Source organism: Heteronotia binoei, chromosome 13, assembly GCF_032191835.1.
Source record: "Heteronotia binoei isolate CCM8104 ecotype False Entrance Well chromosome 13, APGP_CSIRO_Hbin_v1, whole genome shotgun sequence".
Lineage (NCBI taxonomy): Eukaryota > Metazoa > Chordata > Lepidosauria > Squamata > Gekkonidae > Heteronotia > Heteronotia binoei.
This window is the reverse complement of record NC_083235.1, coordinates 48,011,915-48,031,820: the sequence shown is the minus strand read 5'-3', so window position 1 is coordinate 48,031,820 and position 19,906 is coordinate 48,011,915. Positions and strand designations below refer to the sequence as shown.

Here is a 19,906-nt window from a genome sequence, read left to right as displayed (position 1 = left end):
TATTCTGCTAGAAGATACTGGAGATGCAAGTTTTTGTTATCCCCCTGGGGACAAAATGTTATACTTCTTCAAGCGCTTGTAATTCACAGGGTTCTTTCTGACATTTTTTGACTTGACTACTTTAGGTAGGCTAGGCCCAAGGTCAGCCAGAAAGCTTCCATGGCAGAGGGGGGATTTGAACCTGTGTCTTCCAGATTCCAGTCTGTTACTCTAACCACTACACCCCACTGGCTCAATCTAGGTAGGCCAGAGTGGGTAAAACTAGATGGCCCATATTATTTACGGATGATGGTCTCTTTTGGATTTGTTGTGTTCTGCAAGAGCCAATTGCTCAGCCTTTTTATTTGGTTTGTATATTTTTTTCCAGTCAAACAGGTTTTTGACTAGATGTTGTCCTGGAGCTTTGAATACACAGTAGTGGTTAGAAATATAAATTGGGGGTGGGGGAGACCATCTGCCCCTGTTTTACAACAGACTCAACTCTGCTGCATTTGTCTTCATATTCAGAGACTCCCTATCATAACCATAAAAATACCTCATCTCTTCCATTTCAGACCCATATGCCCCTCTGGCTGTCAATAATTGTTCATCACTAAATCCAGTTCTAGCATTGAAATCATCAGCAATTAATAACTTAGCTCTGGGATAGGATATTACTAATCTTTCATTGAAATCGCTTATTTATTTATTTATTTATTTATTTATTCCGTAACTTATATCCCGCCCTTCCCACAAGTGGCTCAGGGCGGCTTACAACAAATAATAAAACAATAAAATCGGAACAAATTAATACATTTAAATTCAAACATTTAAAACCTAAAAACCTTAAAATTTTACATTTTACATTAAAACTGTGCAGTATAATCACAAAAATCTAAGATCTAGAAAGCTACATTTGTCTAGTCAGGCGTAGGCTAACCGGAAGAGGGTCGTCTTACAGGCCCTGCGGAACTGAGTAAGATCCCGCAGGGCCCTCACCTCTTCCGGTAGCTGGTTCCACCACATAGGGGCCGTTGTGGAAAAGGCCCTGTCTCTAGTTGTTTTGAGGCGCACTTCCTTGGGCCCGGGGATGGTTAGAAGATTTTGAGTCCCAGACCTCAGTACTCTCTGGGGAACGTGTGGGGAGAGACGGTCCCTCAGGTAGGCAGGTCCCAGGCCATATAGGGCTTTAAAGGTAATGACCAGCACCTTGTACCGGACTCGGTATATTATTGGAAGCCAGTGCAGAGCCCGAAGACCCGGCCAAATGTGCCCCCATCTTGGGAGGCCCAATAACAGCCAGGCCGCGGCATTCTGCACCAGCTGCTTAGCTTCCTCCAGTTACTCAGAAGGATATTTTTATCTAATAGATGGTAGATAAACTGATATTAATGTATGGGGATCATTTCTAAATTTTATATATAAAGCTAAGACTAATGAAGAAAGTTCCTTTAGTTCTATTAAAGTACGTTGTAATTGGTTAGAAATTAAACAAGTCAGACCCACTTTGGGGCACCTTCCATTATTTCCTACTTGAGCCGTAACTGAAAATACAGCATATCATATTAAAACAGATTTCTTTGATCAACCATTGGAGTAATATAATATGGATTTTTTAAAAAAAATCAACATCAGGTGTCTGGGCTTTAGAAATCCAACCAGCTATATTCCAGGCTAATACCTTCACTTGAGATCCATAGTCAGTCTTGCATCATCTCTGTAGTAATATCTTATACATATACAGTGCAGCCATTATTATTAGATTAACATACTAACATACTGTCACTTCAGGTTTCACAGATAAAGGGAACTCTGACCCTTTATCAATGTTCTCATAAAACTGAAAGTTAGTGATCAGTTGAAAAGGAGAAGTAGATATGTAAACTATATTTTTATCTTTTGAAAGGATGTTTGATATTTGGGAAGGAGTTTGGCAAGGTTTTTCTAATTTTTGGATGAATAAGCCAGAATTGCTTTATCGTATTATCTTGCTTGCACATAGACAGGGAACAGAAAGATGAAAACATATTAGCCTCAATAGGTTTTAAAACTGCAGTAAATCATGAAACCGGCTTGCTAAGATAACATCTTGGTTATGTTTATTTGCTGAATCAGAGATTGGATACTCTTTCTTATTATTTACATCAGAGGACCTCATAACCTTCTTAGTTGAGTGTTGGGCTGAATAGGAGAATGATTCTGAACGTGAAGATCATTTCTCATCCCCTCCCCTGTGTTCAGCCTTTGAGTAGAAGCATGATTCTGTACCTGTGACTCTCTACATGCTCCATTCCCTACATTAGGCCTTTGAGAGACAGAAGGGGGAAGATTCTTATTGGTTTGGTGGATTTGATCATGGCCGTTCTTCGGGGAGATTAAAGGTTTCCTTATAGGACCTTGGAAGAATTTCAGCAGAACTATACTATGTTTCCTGAGATAGCCTCACTGTGACAAAAGTAATGAAGGTATCCTAGAAAAAAAGAAAGCTAATACAACTCTATCATGATGAATAGATCCATATACCCTCTCTGCAGACTTAAGACCAGTACATGTGGTACAGTAATGTGGTACAGTACATGATACAGTAAATGTGCCAGATGTCTCATTGCCTGCTACTTAGTTGTCCATTTTATAAAATGTCCTTGGGAAGGAAAAACATTTAAGGACTATTGTGGCAGGATCCTTATATAGACCAGTTACGTTACAGAGCCTCAAATTCAGATGATCATCAGGTTTCTCTGAAGCTGGTTTATTAAATATTGAGTCTGGGCCATTTGTACTCATCTCAGTGGATGGTTCTCTTATGAAATTACCTTGGAGATCTTTCCTCAAACTTATTTCCTTCAAACAGATTTATGTAATAAATCTACTCATGAATTCTGTCCATTAAATATTGCCTGCTTTACTAGTAAATCTAAACTTTCAGGTCTTGGTTGACCAGTGAAGGAAACTGAAAGAACAAACCATTATTATTTGGAACCTCTCTAACACTGTCTTCTACCTGCTGTGATAAGATAAAAACCTTACTAGATGACATTGGAGATTTTTCTCATGAGACACTTTCTCTTGCCAAAACAAGCCCAGCTCACTTGTTATCTCCTTGCATGAGAGTTCTCTCTCAAGGGGGAGGAAGACACTCTGGTACGTTTGGGTTCCTCTTCCCTCAATCCCTGAAGCCTAGAAATTGATTGTACTTTCTGCCTCCAGGGAGGAGGAGCACACCCTTAAGTCTGGAGTCTTCTGCAGCTGGTAAGAGCCCTCAATGTGTGATAAACAAACAAATGGAGAACATGGTTTACAGAACCCTATGAAACAAACCATATGGATAAAAATAACCTTTAGAACAGGGAAACATCAATGAACATGGAGACTTCAGGAAGCATAATAGTCTGAACAGAAACTCTCTAACTAGTTCGTTTTTTGTAATTAGCCATTGGCTGTTAGTTAATGAACATGCAAAGTATCATGTAAAGCAAGAGGGTATAACAACAAATGCAATACAGTAGCAATAACAATAGAGATATACACATAAATCTACAAATCATCCCTTTGCATTGCTACCTTGGCTTGTATTTTCTATGCTGTGAGGGCAAAGACTGAAATTTTCTGGAAGATGTAAGTCCAACTAATTAGGCTGAGTCCAGAGTGTCCTCCTTGTCCTTGAGAAGAAGGAACCTTCACAGTAGGTCCAGTATTCCATTCTCTCTTGACAGGAAGGGGGGATGCTCTGATACCCTTGGGATGTTACAAAACTCATCTGATTCAGGGAGAAAGGACTAACTGCCAAGCATAGAGATAACAGTAGGACTTAAACCACTTGCTGCACAAATGCTGCCTCAGCCGTGGTAATAACCTTTTAATGCACATATTGGCTGTGATCACACACACTGAGTAATGCACTTTCAGTCCACTTTCTATCTGGATTTTGCCAGTTCACACAGTAAAATGCAGTTGCAAAGTGCATTGAAAGTGGATTGAAAGTGTTATTCAGTGTGTGTGATCGCAGCCATTGTGTACTTTTATTTTTTTTTTTAAATTTTGAAAAGCTTTATTAATATAAAGTTCAAGGTACAATAGTGATGAGACATCAACAGATGTGTAGCATGTACCAATATAAAATAGGGAAATGGAAACATACAAGGTTAGCTATTAAAGGCTAATTACAACATTAGTTGACATGACGTCAAAATAGCATGGTATGAGTCATTAGGGTTCCTGCTGTCCTTCGAGACTTTATCAATAAAGGGACGCCATTTGCACATAAAGTCTAGGGAAGCGGTTTGGGAGGAGCAACGAGGATCCAAATCATAGGTGAGCTTATTTAAGACAAAATAATCCCACAATTTCAGCCACCATGCCTGTCTCGAAGGAGGCATTGTGTACTTTTATCAGCTGTGGAAGTCTCCAGACTTAGAGGTGGGCTCCTTCTCCCCCCCCCCGCCTTCCCCCCAAAGAAGGAAAGTGCAAGTTTAGTCAATTTTCTGCCTCCATGGATTGCGAGAAGAGGAACCCAAGTGTATCAAAATGTCCTCCTTGCCCTTGCAAAAGAGGAACCTTCACGGTAAATCCAGTGTTAGCTCTCTGTCTCCCAAAGGAAAAACCGAAAACCAGAGAAAAGAATTAAAACAACAATTAAAATCAAGAGCATGCCACCAGCAAACATCCAGACTCACCCCTGCCCCTGTTTTACAGTAGCCACTGCCTCTCTTTGAAGAGAGCTTGGTGTTGGTATATTTTTGGAGTATCTTGTAGTTTTAAAAACATTGCAGTGATCAAACTGAGAGCAGAAGATGGTAAGACTGACCATATCCCCTTTCAGAGAACCCTCAACTTTATTTACTATAAACTTGCAACTTACTTAGATTTAAACTTATGTCCATTTGTAGCCAGATTCTGGAGACACTTGATTTGTAGAATTGTTGAGAGTGCTATACTCATATACTATTAAGCATTTAGATTATTCTGTACAATTGCTACTTATTTATTCATGTTCACTTACTAGCATTTCATATTGGGTGTTGTTTTGAACAAGGACATACAGTGAACACCCATAACTTAAAATCAGTATTACACACTTATGCTCTGCAGTGTTTACTAAGTTGCTGTATTACACGGATCCTGTAATGGGGTAGTGGCACAGGGTGATACTTCAAGAAGGAGAAAAGGTACCAAGCCATGTCGCACCCCACAGTGCTTGCTGCCTGGTCCTTCATAGCTCTACTTTTCAGGTTTTAAAGCTCGCATTGGTGTCTGAGTTTTTCTTTTTTACTTTAGAAGAAATTCTGGATGCAATAAGAATCAGAAAAGGAGAAATACTGGAGGACAAAAGCTCAACAACTGATGAAACTGAGAATAAAGAGAACACAGATTCAGATACCAGCAAAGAGGAACCTTCAAAGCAGCAACTAGATGTAAATAAAGATGTTCTACCAGAGGAAGGTTCTGAGAAGGCAAGAAAGGAAGGTAAAGACAAAGAATGCAGTCAGTTTATTTGTTGCAGTGCTATTCATTCTGTGTGTTTAAGTGTTTTGCACTTTAATCTGTTAACATTTTGTAATCTAGACAGGCATTTTCTCATTGTAAAGTCATCATTCTCCAGTGCTGTTAAGTTTGGTGTAGGCAGCTTTAATGAATTTAACTGATACATTTGCCCTCCTGGCAGGCAGTTTTAAGAATATCTATACAGCTCTGTTATTCCTTTTATTGTAGAGCCAACAGACATGGATAAAAGCAGCTCCTTGATATCACCCATTGAAGGCAACATCACAAACACTTCTGTGGAAGAGACTAATGCCTCTGAAGAGAAGGACACAATGGGGTGTGAGTCAGAAACAGGTGATAACGAGGAAGAGAAGAAATTGGCAACAGAGGCCTCCAAAGATGTCTCAGGTACAGATGGTGCTGTAGTAGTGAAATGTAGAGGATATTAATCATTTTTGTTAAATGATTGTTAACTAAAGTAACCTGTAACATGCACTGTTCATACTTCTTGTTTGCAGTACCATCACTGACTCTGCAGTGCACTTAACTCAGATTGTGTTAGGAGTGTGCAGTATTGTAGATGTGCCTGGTGTTTTGTTGCCCTTTGAATACTTAGAATCATCTTAAGTTTAGTGTGCATTTGAATAGCATCTGTCTATGCCTTTTAAAATTATTTTGTTATAAACTCTCATATTTGTCAGCATCTTCAACAAAAATTTACTGAAGGTCTGTTCAGACCTGTGAGATTATTGATGTATTATTTTAATCTATCAGATGCAGTAAAGCTGGTAGGGAAAGTGACTGATTTTTTTAATGTAAACTCCTTTATGATCCTCAGTTTCCAGACTCTTGTCCTTCTAGTAGAGTATTTTTTTTCTGGGATGATAAAGGGAGGATGGTTTATTTCTTTGAGGCAGCTTGATCTATTCTTGTCAAACCGCTTCAGAAAACATAACTTTCAACTATTCCTGTCTCTTCTGTTTGATCTGCTCTTCTGAAGCTGCTTCATTGTGATCTTTGCTGGTTCTTAAGTAAAGTAAGGTAACAGTATTGGACATTTGATAACAGTATTGGGCATCATGTACCCAACTCTAAATTTTATGGGACCAGATATTCTTTTAACTATACAAATACCTATATAGTAGTACAAGGTCAGTGAATCTAGCTTTCCTGACCTCTGAGCAGCTTTCCTCATCTTCTCTGAGAATATTCCATTTGAGAGCACTTTTCTTAGTTACAATGGGCTTCTGGCATGGTGCTTTCTTAATTCCTGTGGAGGAGGTGTGGAAACACCAGAAACAGAGTAAGATGAGGATTCTGCAGATTAGCAACAGACGCCAGTCCCAGATGGTGATAAAGCTCCCTGTGGAAAGGTAGACTTGCAGATAAGTCAGCATAGTTGCTGGGCCTCATGCATAGCTTTTGTAAACTTCTGGATGCACATAAAGGCTGAAAGAAAAAAGGAGGCAGCTAGGTCCTAGTGTCTGACCATCTGTGGTCAGAGCAGCAGGATCTGGCGACCATCTCTCATTCCATCTAAGTTGCTATTCAAAAATGGACTGTGATCTAGCAGGTCTTCTACTGTGTGGCATGACAGCCCTGGGGAATTGCCTGATGTATCTGCTGACCATTGTGCAATCAATTAGAGGTTATTACTTGCCATAGGCAACTGGATGAAACTACTATAAGCAGTGCTTTTTTTGGTAGAAAAAGCCCAGCAAAAACTTATTTGCATGTTAGACCATACACCCCTGCTTCCAAGCCAGCCGGAACTGCGTTCCTGTATGTTCCTGCTCAAAAAAAAAAAGCCCTGGCTATGAGGGGGAAATTGCCACTTCCTTACTTTGGGGGATGGAAGTAGATGCACTCCATTCTTGTGGACTTCCTCTCCACCCATCTCCAAGTGAAAGAAGCAATAAGTGTTTGTCACCAGCCCAATGTACTCAATTAGCAGATTTTATTTGGTTAGCTACTATTTTTTTTATACAGGAGAAAATATGCTTTGCATGACTAAAGTTTTTCAAGATAACATCTTAATACAGTCACAGAAGTCACTCTTCATTTTTGCTTCAGAGTCATAAAGAGCGCACTGAAATAACTTAAAATAGATGAATTCCTTAATATGTGTCTTGAGTGGCAATTCTAGTCCTTATTGAGATTAAAAGATGTTACAGACAAGAGGGTGCAAAGAAGGAGTTCAGAGTCTGGGTTGTGATCTTATACTGTGATCCTGATTAGAGAAGATTTGTGGTTGGATCTGAGGCTACTAGGGTGGCCAGATCATCCCACCCACCCGGGAAAGTCCCGCCCCTGCCCCCAAATGCCCGCCTCACGGGTTGGCTAACCCGGGACCAATCAAATCCTGGGTTCGCCAAAATCCCGCTTTTTTATGGGACCCAGAAGCCTGGGTCCCACGACGTGATCTCCAACGGCACGACAAGCGTCCTCCCTCAGCCACGCAGAAGGCCTATTCCACCCCCTGCTGCCAGCGACGAGTGTCGCAAGAATGCTCCCTCAAGCCGAGAAACTCCGGAGGACTGTGAGGAGGGAAGCGGAGGCTTCTGAAGGCTCGCAGAAGCCCCCCCAAAAGCGCGTTAGCTCGCCCGCTCTCTCACCGGAAGTGACGTCACTTCCTGTTTGCGGCGGTGCGCGCTTTGCGCGCACACACATTCATTCCCCCCTCAAGGTGTCCCTGGCTGGCCTGCAGATATTATGGCCACCCTAGAGGCTACTCTCCCCCCTACCCCTTGCCTGGTTCATGGATTCCCTTTTCCAGCTGTTCCCATGCAGTTTTCCATGCCATTCTTAAGGACTGACAAGCATTGAGTGGCTTGGGAGGGTGAGGAAGGAAAGAGCTGTTCTTCGTCTTGCTGGATCAGAAGGGAGATCTGTGTGCAAAATTAAACATCTACTATATCTTTTATATGTTAAGAAAACAATGGAATTTATTTTGTGTTGGCATTTCAGCAATTTCAGATCAGACTTTTATTTCCATTTTGCAATATGAGGTGTTTTTGACCTAAAATAGCTACTTTTTGCAGATGAAACAACTAAGACTATTTCTAGCCTGGATATTGGTTCAGCTACTGAAGCTCTTTTGCCAGATTCAGAAAACACCAATAGCAGTGAGCAAAATTCAATGCACAGTGAATCTATGAAGACATCTGATGAAGTGGGAAATGCTGAAGGAGGATCCCAGAGCTCAGAGGAGCTAGGTAAAAAAATAATGCAGCCTGTTACCAGCATATTCTGGTCTCATTTTTAATTGCATAATTTCTGTGTTTTAAGGGGGGGAGTATATAAATTTCCTTTTTTATATCACATATTCAGATAGGTTTGTTTTTTTACAGGGGATAAATCTAATGGTGAAAGAAGTGAATCTCCAAGTATGGGAAGAGGCACCGCAGGCTCAACACGAATGGTCACTAGGCTACGAAATCCAGATAGCAAGCTCAGCCAACTGAAAAGTCAACAGGTCGCTGCTGCTGCACATGAAGCGAATAAGCTATTTAAAGAAGGCAAAGAGGTTGGGATTTCATTTTGATTTTTAAAACAAAGATTGTATTAATGAATTAAGAAGTGCTCTTGCCACTAGCACAGCCAAATAAAGAGTGCCACATAGTAGCTTTCATTAGGACACAAAGACCACTCACAAATGGAACAGACTTTGCTTTTTTAAAATGCTATTTCCCCCCTCTAGAATACAAACTTATTTGTGCTGTTGTCATGAGTTAAGATAGAATTCCTGTACACCTGCCTTGATGACTACTCATGGAAACGTGAAAGAGGAATTGGCACAATCCCCCACTGGTGAAAGTGCCATTTACCACGGTTAAAAGAAGCACTGGATCTAACCCACTGTTGTTAAACATCAGTATTATAGTTCTAAAGATAATGGGGGTTGGGCTTTTAAATCAAGAGTATAATTTTTTTATTTTTTCCCCTCTTTAATAAGGTCCTTGTGGTTAATTCTCAAGGAGAAATCTCTCGATTTAACACCAAAAAAGAGATAGTGATGAAAGGAAACATCAACAATTATTTCAAGCTAGGTCAAGAAGGGAAATACCGAGTCTACCATAATCAATATGCTACAAATTCATTTGCTTTGAACAAACATCAGCATCGGGAAGACCATGACAAGAGACGGCATCTGTCTCATAAATTCTGTCTGAGTCCAGCTGGGGAATTCAAATGGAATGGATCCGTTCATGGGTCAAAGGTTCTTACAATATCCACTCTGAGGTTAACAATCATTCAGCTAGAGAACAACATCCCGTCCTCATTCCTTCACCCCAACTGGGCTTCCCACAGGTGAACTCATTTGTGTTTTTCAGTCTATTTCTGTAGTTTTACATGTTATTGAAACTGTTACATTTGTGCTACTGAGGCCATTTTCATAAGTGCTGGTCCAGTGTTTTATAGTCAATTAAGATATTGTCATGTACAGCAAGAAACTTAAAAGATTTATTATTTTTGCCACTGTAGGTCTAATTGGATCAAGGCTGTTCAGATGTGTAGCAAACCTAGAGAATTTGCATTAGCTTTGGCTATACTAGAGTGTGCAATTAAACCAGTTGTCATGCTGCCGATCTGGAGGGAGTCCTTGGGACACACCAGGTAAGGAGGAAGTCATAACTTACAACTGACTTTCAAATGATTATGTAGCTGGCTGGAAGGAATAATTTGTGGTGTTGTATCTTCTGCAATATAAGGCTACGCAGAATGACATCTATTGAAAGAGAAGAAAAGGAGAAGTTTAAAAAAAAGGAAAGAAAGCAGGAGGAGGAAGAAACCATGCAACAAGCAACATGGGTGAAGTATACATTTCCCATCAAACACCAGGTATTGTTTCAGCACAGCAGTCTTGTTTGTTGGAAGTCTAAACTGTTCGGGTGAATTTTTGCTATCTGCTTTTTAAAAAATGCAGTTAAATTCAAGGTTAGGTAATGTGACTGTAGAGTAGGTAACATGATGATAGGATAAATTAAGAGAGGTACAGAGCTTGATTCTTATCGGGCTCAGGCTGCTGAATGACATACAGAATGTTGTCTTGCTTAGTTAATAAGAGACAGATTTCTTAAAACACTAAAACTTGACAAGCCCAGTCCACGAGTGAGTGACACCTTTGCTAGAACAAAGGGAGAAATATAGGTACCTGTATGTTGTCTTTTTTTCACAAGATGCATGCCCTTCTTTCCCAGTCGCTATGTAGGGTCATTTTTTTTTACATCAGTTATTTGTTCACACTGAGATTTGTGTTTAGCCAAAGAATAAAGTTGCAGCTAATTTTTCTTTATGGAGAAAAAAAGGTAAAAGTAGCCCCCTATGCAACCACCCATGGGGTGATGACACATCATGGCGTTTTCTTTGCAGACACTACCTGTAAAGTCATACTGTGCAGATAATTACTCTGTGGGCTAGTTTCTTGGTAAAGATAGGTGTTAGGGAGAGCCTTTGTGCAGATTGCCTTGAGCTTGTGTGTTCCACCCCTTTGGCTGGTGGGATAGAGCTAGCACAGTTAAGTTGTCCATATTCCATCTTGCATTGTGTCAACAGCGACAGCTTCAGTAAAGAACAGCTGTCCATCTGTGTGTCCCTAGTTTCATTTTGCACTGCTTCCGTGCTTCTGGTGCAGTACAAAACTGGTTATACTTTCATGCTTACAAAAAGTTTATTGTGTAGACAAGGAGAAATACTCTGAACTGGTCAACAAGTTCACATTATGCTCAAGTGAGGCTTCATGTTAGAAAATTCAACAGGCAAGCAGACTGTAACCACAGTGGATATAGAATGATATTTGTAACCATAGCATATTAATTTAAGCATCATCATCATAGCGCAATCCACTTCCAAATAGTTTCTGATTCTGGCTTGCTGGTAAATCATAAATTGTGGCCTGTCAAATTTGATGTTGCTCCAAGTCATAGTTAGATTTAACTCTGGTTTTGTCTGGTTTGACTGTGCAAGATGTCTGTAGGCTGTGCTCTGCTTAGAAACTGCCAGTTTCAACCTCCTTCCTCCTCTTCTTCCTTCTTTCTTCTTCTTCCTTCTCCTGCAGAATTTATCTTCCCTGGTTTTTGTCTCTAGTATGTAGCTTTAATCTTTCCCCCTCCCTTGGCTATCTACTTGAGTGAGAGTGTGGACGAAGGAGTGATGAGAAAACTCTTGAAGCTTGTTAGAGCTCTTGAGGCTTTGGACTTAAAGTTTTAAAATATTTTAAAGTTTAATTATTGAGGGGTTATGCTATTTTTCATTTCTTTCATTTATTTTTTAATATATAAAGTTTACGAAGGTACTGTTATAGCTACAGGATTGGAGGGGGAGATGGTTTGTCTCTATAAAAGGAGCCTGGGTTTTTAGTAAATTTACTAAGAAAGTGGGCAGGCAGTTTGAAGTAGCATATTCTGCCACTATTTACAACCTGCCAGTGTTTGTGTCACCGGTAAATTTATATCAGCATGGCAGTTGGGCTTTTCCAACAACTGTGTTTTTTTTTTAAATTTACTCCATTCCTCCCCTCCTCTCTTTTAGTGATAGACTTGTAGCTTATTCCTAAGCCTTTTAATTTTATAATATAGTTTTTTAAAAAAAATTTAATATAGTTTGCCTATTTTATAGTATTTTATATTTTTAATTTTAACTATTTAAATAATTTATTTTTAAATTTATTTTAGTGATTTAATTGATTACATTATATATGATCATGGGAATTTAGAAATGGGTAGGAAAAGGAGTTTTCCTTTTGATTCTATTAATTCTTCTACTCCAAGACATAGTAAGTTAGATACTTTTATTACTTTTGAAGTTGAAACTTCTAATAGAGTCCATACTTTGCAGGAAGAACAGTCAACAAATGATGTTATTGAGGAATAAAGTGGACAGCAGAAGCCTTTTTCAGATTCTGTTTCTAGTGCTGACTTGTTTTCGTTAAAGAAATTCTATTCTTCAGAAACAAGGGGGGCAGAAATGAGTAGTCAGATATTTTAGACCTTTTGGCCTCACAGATACTCTTAAAAGCTGAAACTCTTCAGAAAATTCATGATGAGGTTAATTCCCTCTGTGACCAAATAGCTTCCTTCCTTACACTTGAAACTGATGTTAAAAAAAATTGAATGAAGGCCATCTTATTTCTCTAATAATAACAACAATAAAGACTCTTTGCAAGGAACATCTATTAAAATCCACCCTTTTTCCACTGTGGTCTACGATATATGTAAAATTTCACTGTCTATTCCTTTTAAAAGAAGAGTGATTTCTTGGAATAATAAATGACATATAAAAGAACATCTAGGATATCTATTGAACTAACACCCAAAAAAAGTTTTTCAAGAAAATTTTGAAAAAATGCCAGGCTCCCTTAGGGAAATTCACTTGACTCTTTCTTTCTGTACGTCTAGCATTCCCTCTCAAATTCTGGTTAAGCAAAACTGAATCAAAAAGTGTTACCATAATCCAATTGTAACACTGTCTTTTTTGGGAAAATTTCTAGCCAGAAAGTAGCAAAGAAAAGAAGTTTAATTCAAGGTAGCAAAGAAGAGAAGTTCAATTCACCCCTAAAGAGTGGTATTTACTAATGAAAGATCTTGATTGAATTCTCGCCAATCAGGAAAGATTATGCTAATCATTATGGCTCTAATCAAAGTTAAAGTGTTTCCTCCTTTGCCATCCGTCTTGAAGGATGCCCAGCTGGATCTAGTGGATGCAAACCTTCTCTAGACATTTTGCTCCCTACCTTATGAGGAACAAGGTACTATAATCATTCAGTTTCAGAAACTACAGCATACACTATCAGAATTCAGACTGGAACATAGCAAGCCATTTAATCAAAGAAAGTCAGCTTTAACTTCAGCTGCCTTACATAAGTCTCCTGACAGAATTGAGAACCAATTTCCATCTAATGCCACTGGTGAAATCACCATCCTAGCCCATTAGGAGAGAAAATTTCCATCCCTCTTGAACCAAAAATCATAATTAGTATGAGGAATATCACCAGTTTGTAATAACGGTTTCCAATTCAGCAAGGGACTGACTGAATGAGACTCGCAGGCTACACATTTTAAGCTAGAATGTAGCTAAGTGGTTTTTAAGAACTCACTGCAAGAACACTAAAGCATTTGTAGCCTCCTTTGATATTTTACTCCTCAAGGAGACTTAGTTAATGGATGAACTTCCCCAGATACACTGCTTATTTCCATAGATCCAAGGTGGAAAGGTCACCGTGTGTGTGTATGTGTGTGTGTCTCACTTGTTTAATCTAATCTGAATACGGATCTCTGTGATCTTTTGGTGGTAGATGCTTTGATCATTGCTTGTTTAACCACAGTGTAGCATGGCATGATGTTTTAATTAAGCAAATGGGTGAAAACTGGTTTCCATAGTTTCAAGTTCAAACAAATCCAGAGAGAACAAATTTTCCTATGCATTGGAAACCAGAATGCAATTTAACAATAGTGTATTCTGGAATAGTATACTTTGGAATCAGCTGGAGGAGATTGAATTTAAAAAGCATCAGTTTTAAAATAAATATATAATTTTTTCCCTAATGAAGAACAGTTAAATTTGAAATGTGCTTGGAATTCTGGTAAGCAGTTTGTTTCTTAACAAGCCCTGCTGCCTTTCTCTCATTTTTGATTATCACTAGCTTTGGTCCTAGCTTAAATGTAAAATGGTTCCTTGTAATATTTGTTTAAAGCCCTGTGAGCATCTGCCATACTCTCAGGTTTAGCAGGGCTGACAAGCCCTCCAGAGTCCCTCTTGTAGGTTTTGACAGGTCTTGAATAAGAGAGGGGAAGGGTTAACACTACCTCATGTCTTCAGCCTCTCTTTCTGTTGCCCTCCCGAGTAGCCAGCTAGCCTTCAAGAGGGCTAGCCTCCTCCCAGGCCTGAGTTCCTGGCCTCTGTGAGGGAGACTCTCCAGGATATGCCTGCCCTTTCCTCTTCCTGTCTCCCTGAGGGTTGCCCCACCATCCTGGGTTGATTGGCAGGAGTTAATACCGAGTACGTGTGACTAGGGCCAGGCCAGCTTCAAACCTTGCATTGCACTTCATTTAAATGGCTGGCTGCACTGCCTCCCCTCAGCCCTCTAGTGCTGGTACATTAATGCTCATAGCCACCCCACACTGCAGATGTCCCTCTCTTGCCTGATGCTACCATGTTGGGTATGCCACAGGCCTTTTGAGCAGGCCCTGCTTCAGTGAGTTTGCCTCCAGGAGGGCAGACTGCCCTGCTGTGTCAACTGACTGGGGTGAGAGCAGATTCTGCTGTGTTCAGGTCATTGCCAGGCAGGCTGCTCCATCTGGCCCTCTCTTTACCTCTGGTAGGTATGGGGGTGCTGAGGCTTCCTCCACACAAACTCATTGTATATGTAGATGATACTGTAATACATGTAAGCTGTTAAAGTAAATTTATTTAAAAATCAGTTTCCATAATGTTAACAGGTTTGGAAACAAAAAGGAGAAGAATATAGAGTAACAGGATATGGTGGATGGATCTGGATTAGTAAAACACATGTTCATAGATTTGTGCCCAGATTACCTGGAAATACTAATGTTAATTACAGAAAATCACTTCCAAGTAAGTATAAGAAATTTGTATTTCAGTTGTGATTATTGCCATATTCAGCTGACTGCATCAAAAATTTGCCCAGAACACTATATGTTTTTAGATGCTTCTATAATTTATTAGTCACTTTATTTCTGTGCAAATACTTCAGAAGATTTAGAATTCATGGTATGATGCTGAATTTTCTGTGGATATATTTCATTCGTCTGTATATAATGCACTGGCATAAATGCTCTTAATATAACATTTAGTGTGAATTCACAAAGTGATTTAATTTTTTGTCATTGATGGGCTTGAATCCAGAAGCAGTGGATTTGGCACTATACATTACTATGCCACATTGGTTCCATACTGCACTTTGGATTGTTTTCCTTGGACCAGATTAGGAAAGTACATAATTGAACTAACATCCAGGATATGTGTGCCTGACTTAGGCAGAAGGTGATTTCAGATGAGCCTTTCTAAACATACCTCTGCCTAAAGTCACGGATATTGATTAAAACACAATTCCAACTTGGTCCTGTATTGATTAATTATTGTATTATTTTTGCAGTGACTAGAACCATTGTATAATTATTATTTTTATTATATTTATATCCCGCCCTCCCCTGATGGGCTCAGGGCGGCTAACATCAATTAAAACAACATAAAATAACATTATTACAGTAAAATCACAAGAAATTATTAAAACATCTCAAACATATACAATTTTAATCCCTAGATGGCGTTGTTTTGCTTTACTACTGAAGAAGGCCATAAGACCAAAATACATTTGGTCAGGGTTGCGTAAGGTCTTTGAGAGTACTGTATGATTTTAATCTAAATTGAGGCTATATAAGGGCCTGTAATTGGTTTTTTAAAAAATGTTTTGTGATAAATGCATGTATCTTTGTATAATTGATATATTCCATATTCATTTATTTAAATATTGGGCCCTTTGTTTTGAATTTATTTAATTTTCTAGGTTCTTAATTCATCATTTTGATTTGAGTTTTTTCTCTACTTTTTGTTTCTTGGATCCAGAAGACCATTGAGTTATGGATATCTTCCACCACTTCCATCTTGCTATAGCCCATTTGCCCTCAAAAGTTACTCCTGAGGGTCAGAGAAAATCAGAAATAGTGGGTGACATAGGTGGGGGACTGCTATGAAAATGGGAATTAAATGCACCCCACTTGTTTGTGTAGATGGGGTTAGATCTAACCTATTGTCTTGATTATTTGAAATAAACCTTATAGCAAAAGGGGAAGCTTGACTATGTGGTAATCCATAAAATCCCTTTGGCTCAACAAGGAAAAGAATTTCAAATCTTTATTCTGTATATGATTATATTAGTGTACAAATGACTACCTGCTTTTATTTAGGCTACAGCAATGGTGATTGAGAATAGCTTTTTAGTATGGGTCACAGTGCCTGAAATCACTTGTTCCTATTTGGGGGAAATGGACAGTACTTTGTTACTATTTAATGACATAGCATTTCAGAAACAGCAAGAAAAATAGATGCTCACATACATTCGTCCACTGCTTCACTCAAAATTCTGAGTTCTGGATACTTTAATGTGCTAGTGTTTTATTTTTTAATGAGTGGTTACATGTCTTGAGTTATTGGGATTACTTTTAGGAGCAGTTTTATGTTACTCCTTTTTAAAATATGTTATTTTTTATCAGCAAAGAAAGATGATACCATCTCAGAAAAACAACGAGAACTGGATAAAAGAAAAAATCCAGCAAAAGTAAAAATAGAATCTGGCTCCTTGAAGGACAAAATTAAAAATTTCCGTGAACCACACAAGAAGGACCAAAAGGAAACAGAAAACTCCGAGACCACAAAAAAGGGTCAAACAAAGGAAGAAAGTGAAATGAAAGAAGAAAAGGTTGAAACTGACAATTTAGAAAACCCAGATCATACAAAAAAAGGTAGTTAACCATTTGGTGGGTGGGTGAATATTTAGCCTTACATGTTGCTAGGGAGAATCAAACAATCTAGGAAAATTTAAGTATATCTAAATGGCACTAAATCTGTGAATGCTACCTTAGTGTGCAACCCTATGCAAAGTTACTTCATTGTGAGCCCATTGAAATCAGTGGCAGCAGAATGGAGTAATTTTGCAAAGATATACACAGTTAGGCACATATCCCATTGATTCTAATGAGACTTTATTCCCCTTTATATAATTTCTCAGAGGTTCAGTATTCATGCTAATACTGTGATCGGTATAGTGGAGCATCCAATTTCTATGCAGTTTGTAAATGCTCATATAGAAAAATGCATGCTCATTCATGACTTAGATCTGCATTTATATCCATTCATCACCAAATTACTTACTGATTAAAATAATTTCTTCACAGTGGAAAAAGACGTTGATGAAAATAATAAAGATATCAAAGAGGAACCTATGGAAGTAGATGAAGCAAAAATGGATACCTCTACAAACTCTGAAGAAACCCCCATCAGTGCAGATTTAATCAATGTCAGTGAGGGTTTTCACTTGAGAACTTGGTATAAAAGGAAAGTAAAAACTTCAAAATTAGATGGACTACTTGAAAGGAGAGTGAAACAGTTTACGCTGGAAGAAAAACAGCGACTAGAAAGAATAAAGCTTAAAGCTAGCACCAGCTCTTCAGGTTGTAAACCTCTGAGTCCACAAAATAATGTAGATGACTTGCAAATAACTAAAGTAGCAGATGGAAAACAGATGGATTTAACTTCTCCAAATGGAACGCATATTTCAGGTACAAATCCAACTGAGGATCCAGTTCAGGACCACTTGTCATCTATCAATCCCTGTGTTACCAAAACCAGTGAATCAGTGCAATCTATGCCATGTTTGAATAGACTGTTAGAGGAGGAAACTCAGAGCTCTGTAGTGAAGAATACTAATGAAAATAAGTCTGAACTGATAGATACAGATAAAATTCAAGCGCAGAGTGGGGGAATAGAGATTGATAATTCCATTGTGAAGGGTGCTAAACCAATAGAAAGCAAAGAAGCTAATGAATGTGGCATCATAAAAGACAAAGCAAAAAGCACAGAGCAAGTAAATGCAACAGAAACTGAAATTGTTCAGCCAGTGCTACCTGAAAGCATTTGCAAAGGAGATGCATCTTCAGCTGAGGAAGGACATGAAGCTTTAAAACCTGAAAAACAGGACTGTGATTCCATAGCAACTTGCAGTTTAGAAGATCATTCTGAAGTGCAAACAAATGATGTAAAAGAGTGTACTCAGGAAAATAGTGAAGATACAGCTGAAAAAATTTTGTTGAATCAGAAACAAATTCTTGGAAAACTAAAGCCACTACACACTGAGCTTATTTCGGAAAAGGCATATGAAGCCCAGATTCCTGACATGTTTGGAGCAGATATTATTGATGAAGTAGTGAAATCTAAAGTAGCTGAAACAAACGGAGAAAAGCAAGACCAGGAAACGTTTGTCCCACCAGGTTCCATAAACAAATGCTTTGATCAGTTAAAAAGTATTGCTGACAAAAATAATAATAAAAATGGAGAATTAGATACTGGAACAGAAAAAGAAAAATCAACAGCATTTCAGATTAATGGAAAAGGTGCTGATTTTAAAGCACTGTCTAATGATCAGTGCTTAAAAAGAGACTCAGTTGCACAGAGAGAGAGTAATATTGATTCTATAGTCAATAATATTAATAAAAGCAATCCTTTAATGAAACCATTTTCTTCTAATTTACCTGTAAAACCATTTATGAATGGTGATATTGCTATGGAAAATACAGATGAAAAAAACAGCTTGGACACTGAGTTGTGTGCACAGAATGCTGTGGGTTTGGATGGAGATTCTGGAGAAAATATTTCACCTGTAGATAGTGCTGCCCAGTTCAGTCAAAACACTGAAAAGAAGCAACATTCTCCAGAAAGATTTGGTCCTCTTGATAACACACCCGTGCCAGCCTTACAGTCCTGTAATGAGAACAGTTTATATAGTGAAACAGAAAGCACAGAAATTGAACCTCAATGTGTAAAGAAAGCTGCCCTGTCGCCTGTAATTTCTGGTGAGGAGTCTAGCTTGAGTAATGATTTTGCTGATCAAAATGGACTACAGACATACAGCAAAGGTGAAAATATCAATGGAGAAAATGCAGTAAAAGCTGTTGTTACAGAAGTGACTACCACATCAACTGTTTCTACTGAATCCAAAACTGTTTACAAAGTATCGCAATTGACAGCCACCGAGGATGATAAAGCAAGCACGGTGTCATCCTCTGAAAACTGTTCCATATCCACTATAACTACTACAACCACAACCACTGTAACAAAGCTTACCAGTCCTCCTGCAGACAGCGATGCTGATGTGATTGCAGTAAAAGAGCATAGTAAAACTGTGGTTACAACAACAGTGATGGATTCTTTGACTGTTCCAGGAGGAACCTTGGTGACTTCTATGACAGTCAGCAAGGAATATTCCACAAGAGACAAAGTGAAGCTGATGAAATTTGCAAGACCTAAAAAGACTCGTTCTGGAACAGCCTTGCCATCTTATAGGAAGTTTGTTACCAAAAGTAGTAAGAAGAGCATCTTTGTTTTGCCCAACGATGACCTAAAGAAGCTGGCAAGAAAAGGAGGGATCAGAGAGGTTCCCTGTTTCAACTACACTGCAAAACCTGCTTTGGATATTTGGCCGTATCCATCCCCAAGACCAACTTTCGGTATCACCTGGAGGTACAATGTTAATGATTCCTTTTAAAAGTTACTCTTGAGGGGGAGGGCTTTCAGTATGTAAACCATAGTGGTATATTCTATCACGAAAATTTGGCATTTCAGTTGACATCCCTTTTTAAATCTTAATCCTGCATTATTTTGTTTCTCAAAGGATTGAGCTCCATTTACAATGTTCTTTTTCAGTTTTGTTTGG

At 38.7% G+C, this 19,906-nt stretch overlaps 1 protein-coding gene across 1 annotated transcript in view; it reads left to right on the top strand.

Moving 5' to 3' along the window:
* BPTF (bromodomain PHD finger transcription factor) overlaps positions 1–19,906 on the top strand; it is a 91,357-nt gene that overhangs the window by 32,751 nt on the left and 38,700 nt on the right. The window contains exons 4-13 of the mRNA XM_060252856.1: positions 5,254–5,442; positions 5,689–5,868; positions 8,502–8,675; positions 8,811–8,986; positions 9,416–9,771; positions 9,946–10,077; positions 10,173–10,302; positions 14,898–15,033; positions 16,692–16,940; positions 17,373–19,713. Coding sequence (XP_060108839.1) covers positions 5,254–5,442; positions 5,689–5,868; positions 8,502–8,675; positions 8,811–8,986; positions 9,416–9,771; positions 9,946–10,077; positions 10,173–10,302; positions 14,898–15,033; positions 16,692–16,940; positions 17,373–19,713 — 4,063 coding nt within the window. The remainder of the gene's footprint in view (positions 1–5,253; positions 5,443–5,688; positions 5,869–8,501; positions 8,676–8,810; positions 8,987–9,415; positions 9,772–9,945; positions 10,078–10,172; positions 10,303–14,897; positions 15,034–16,691; positions 16,941–17,372; positions 19,714–19,906) is intronic.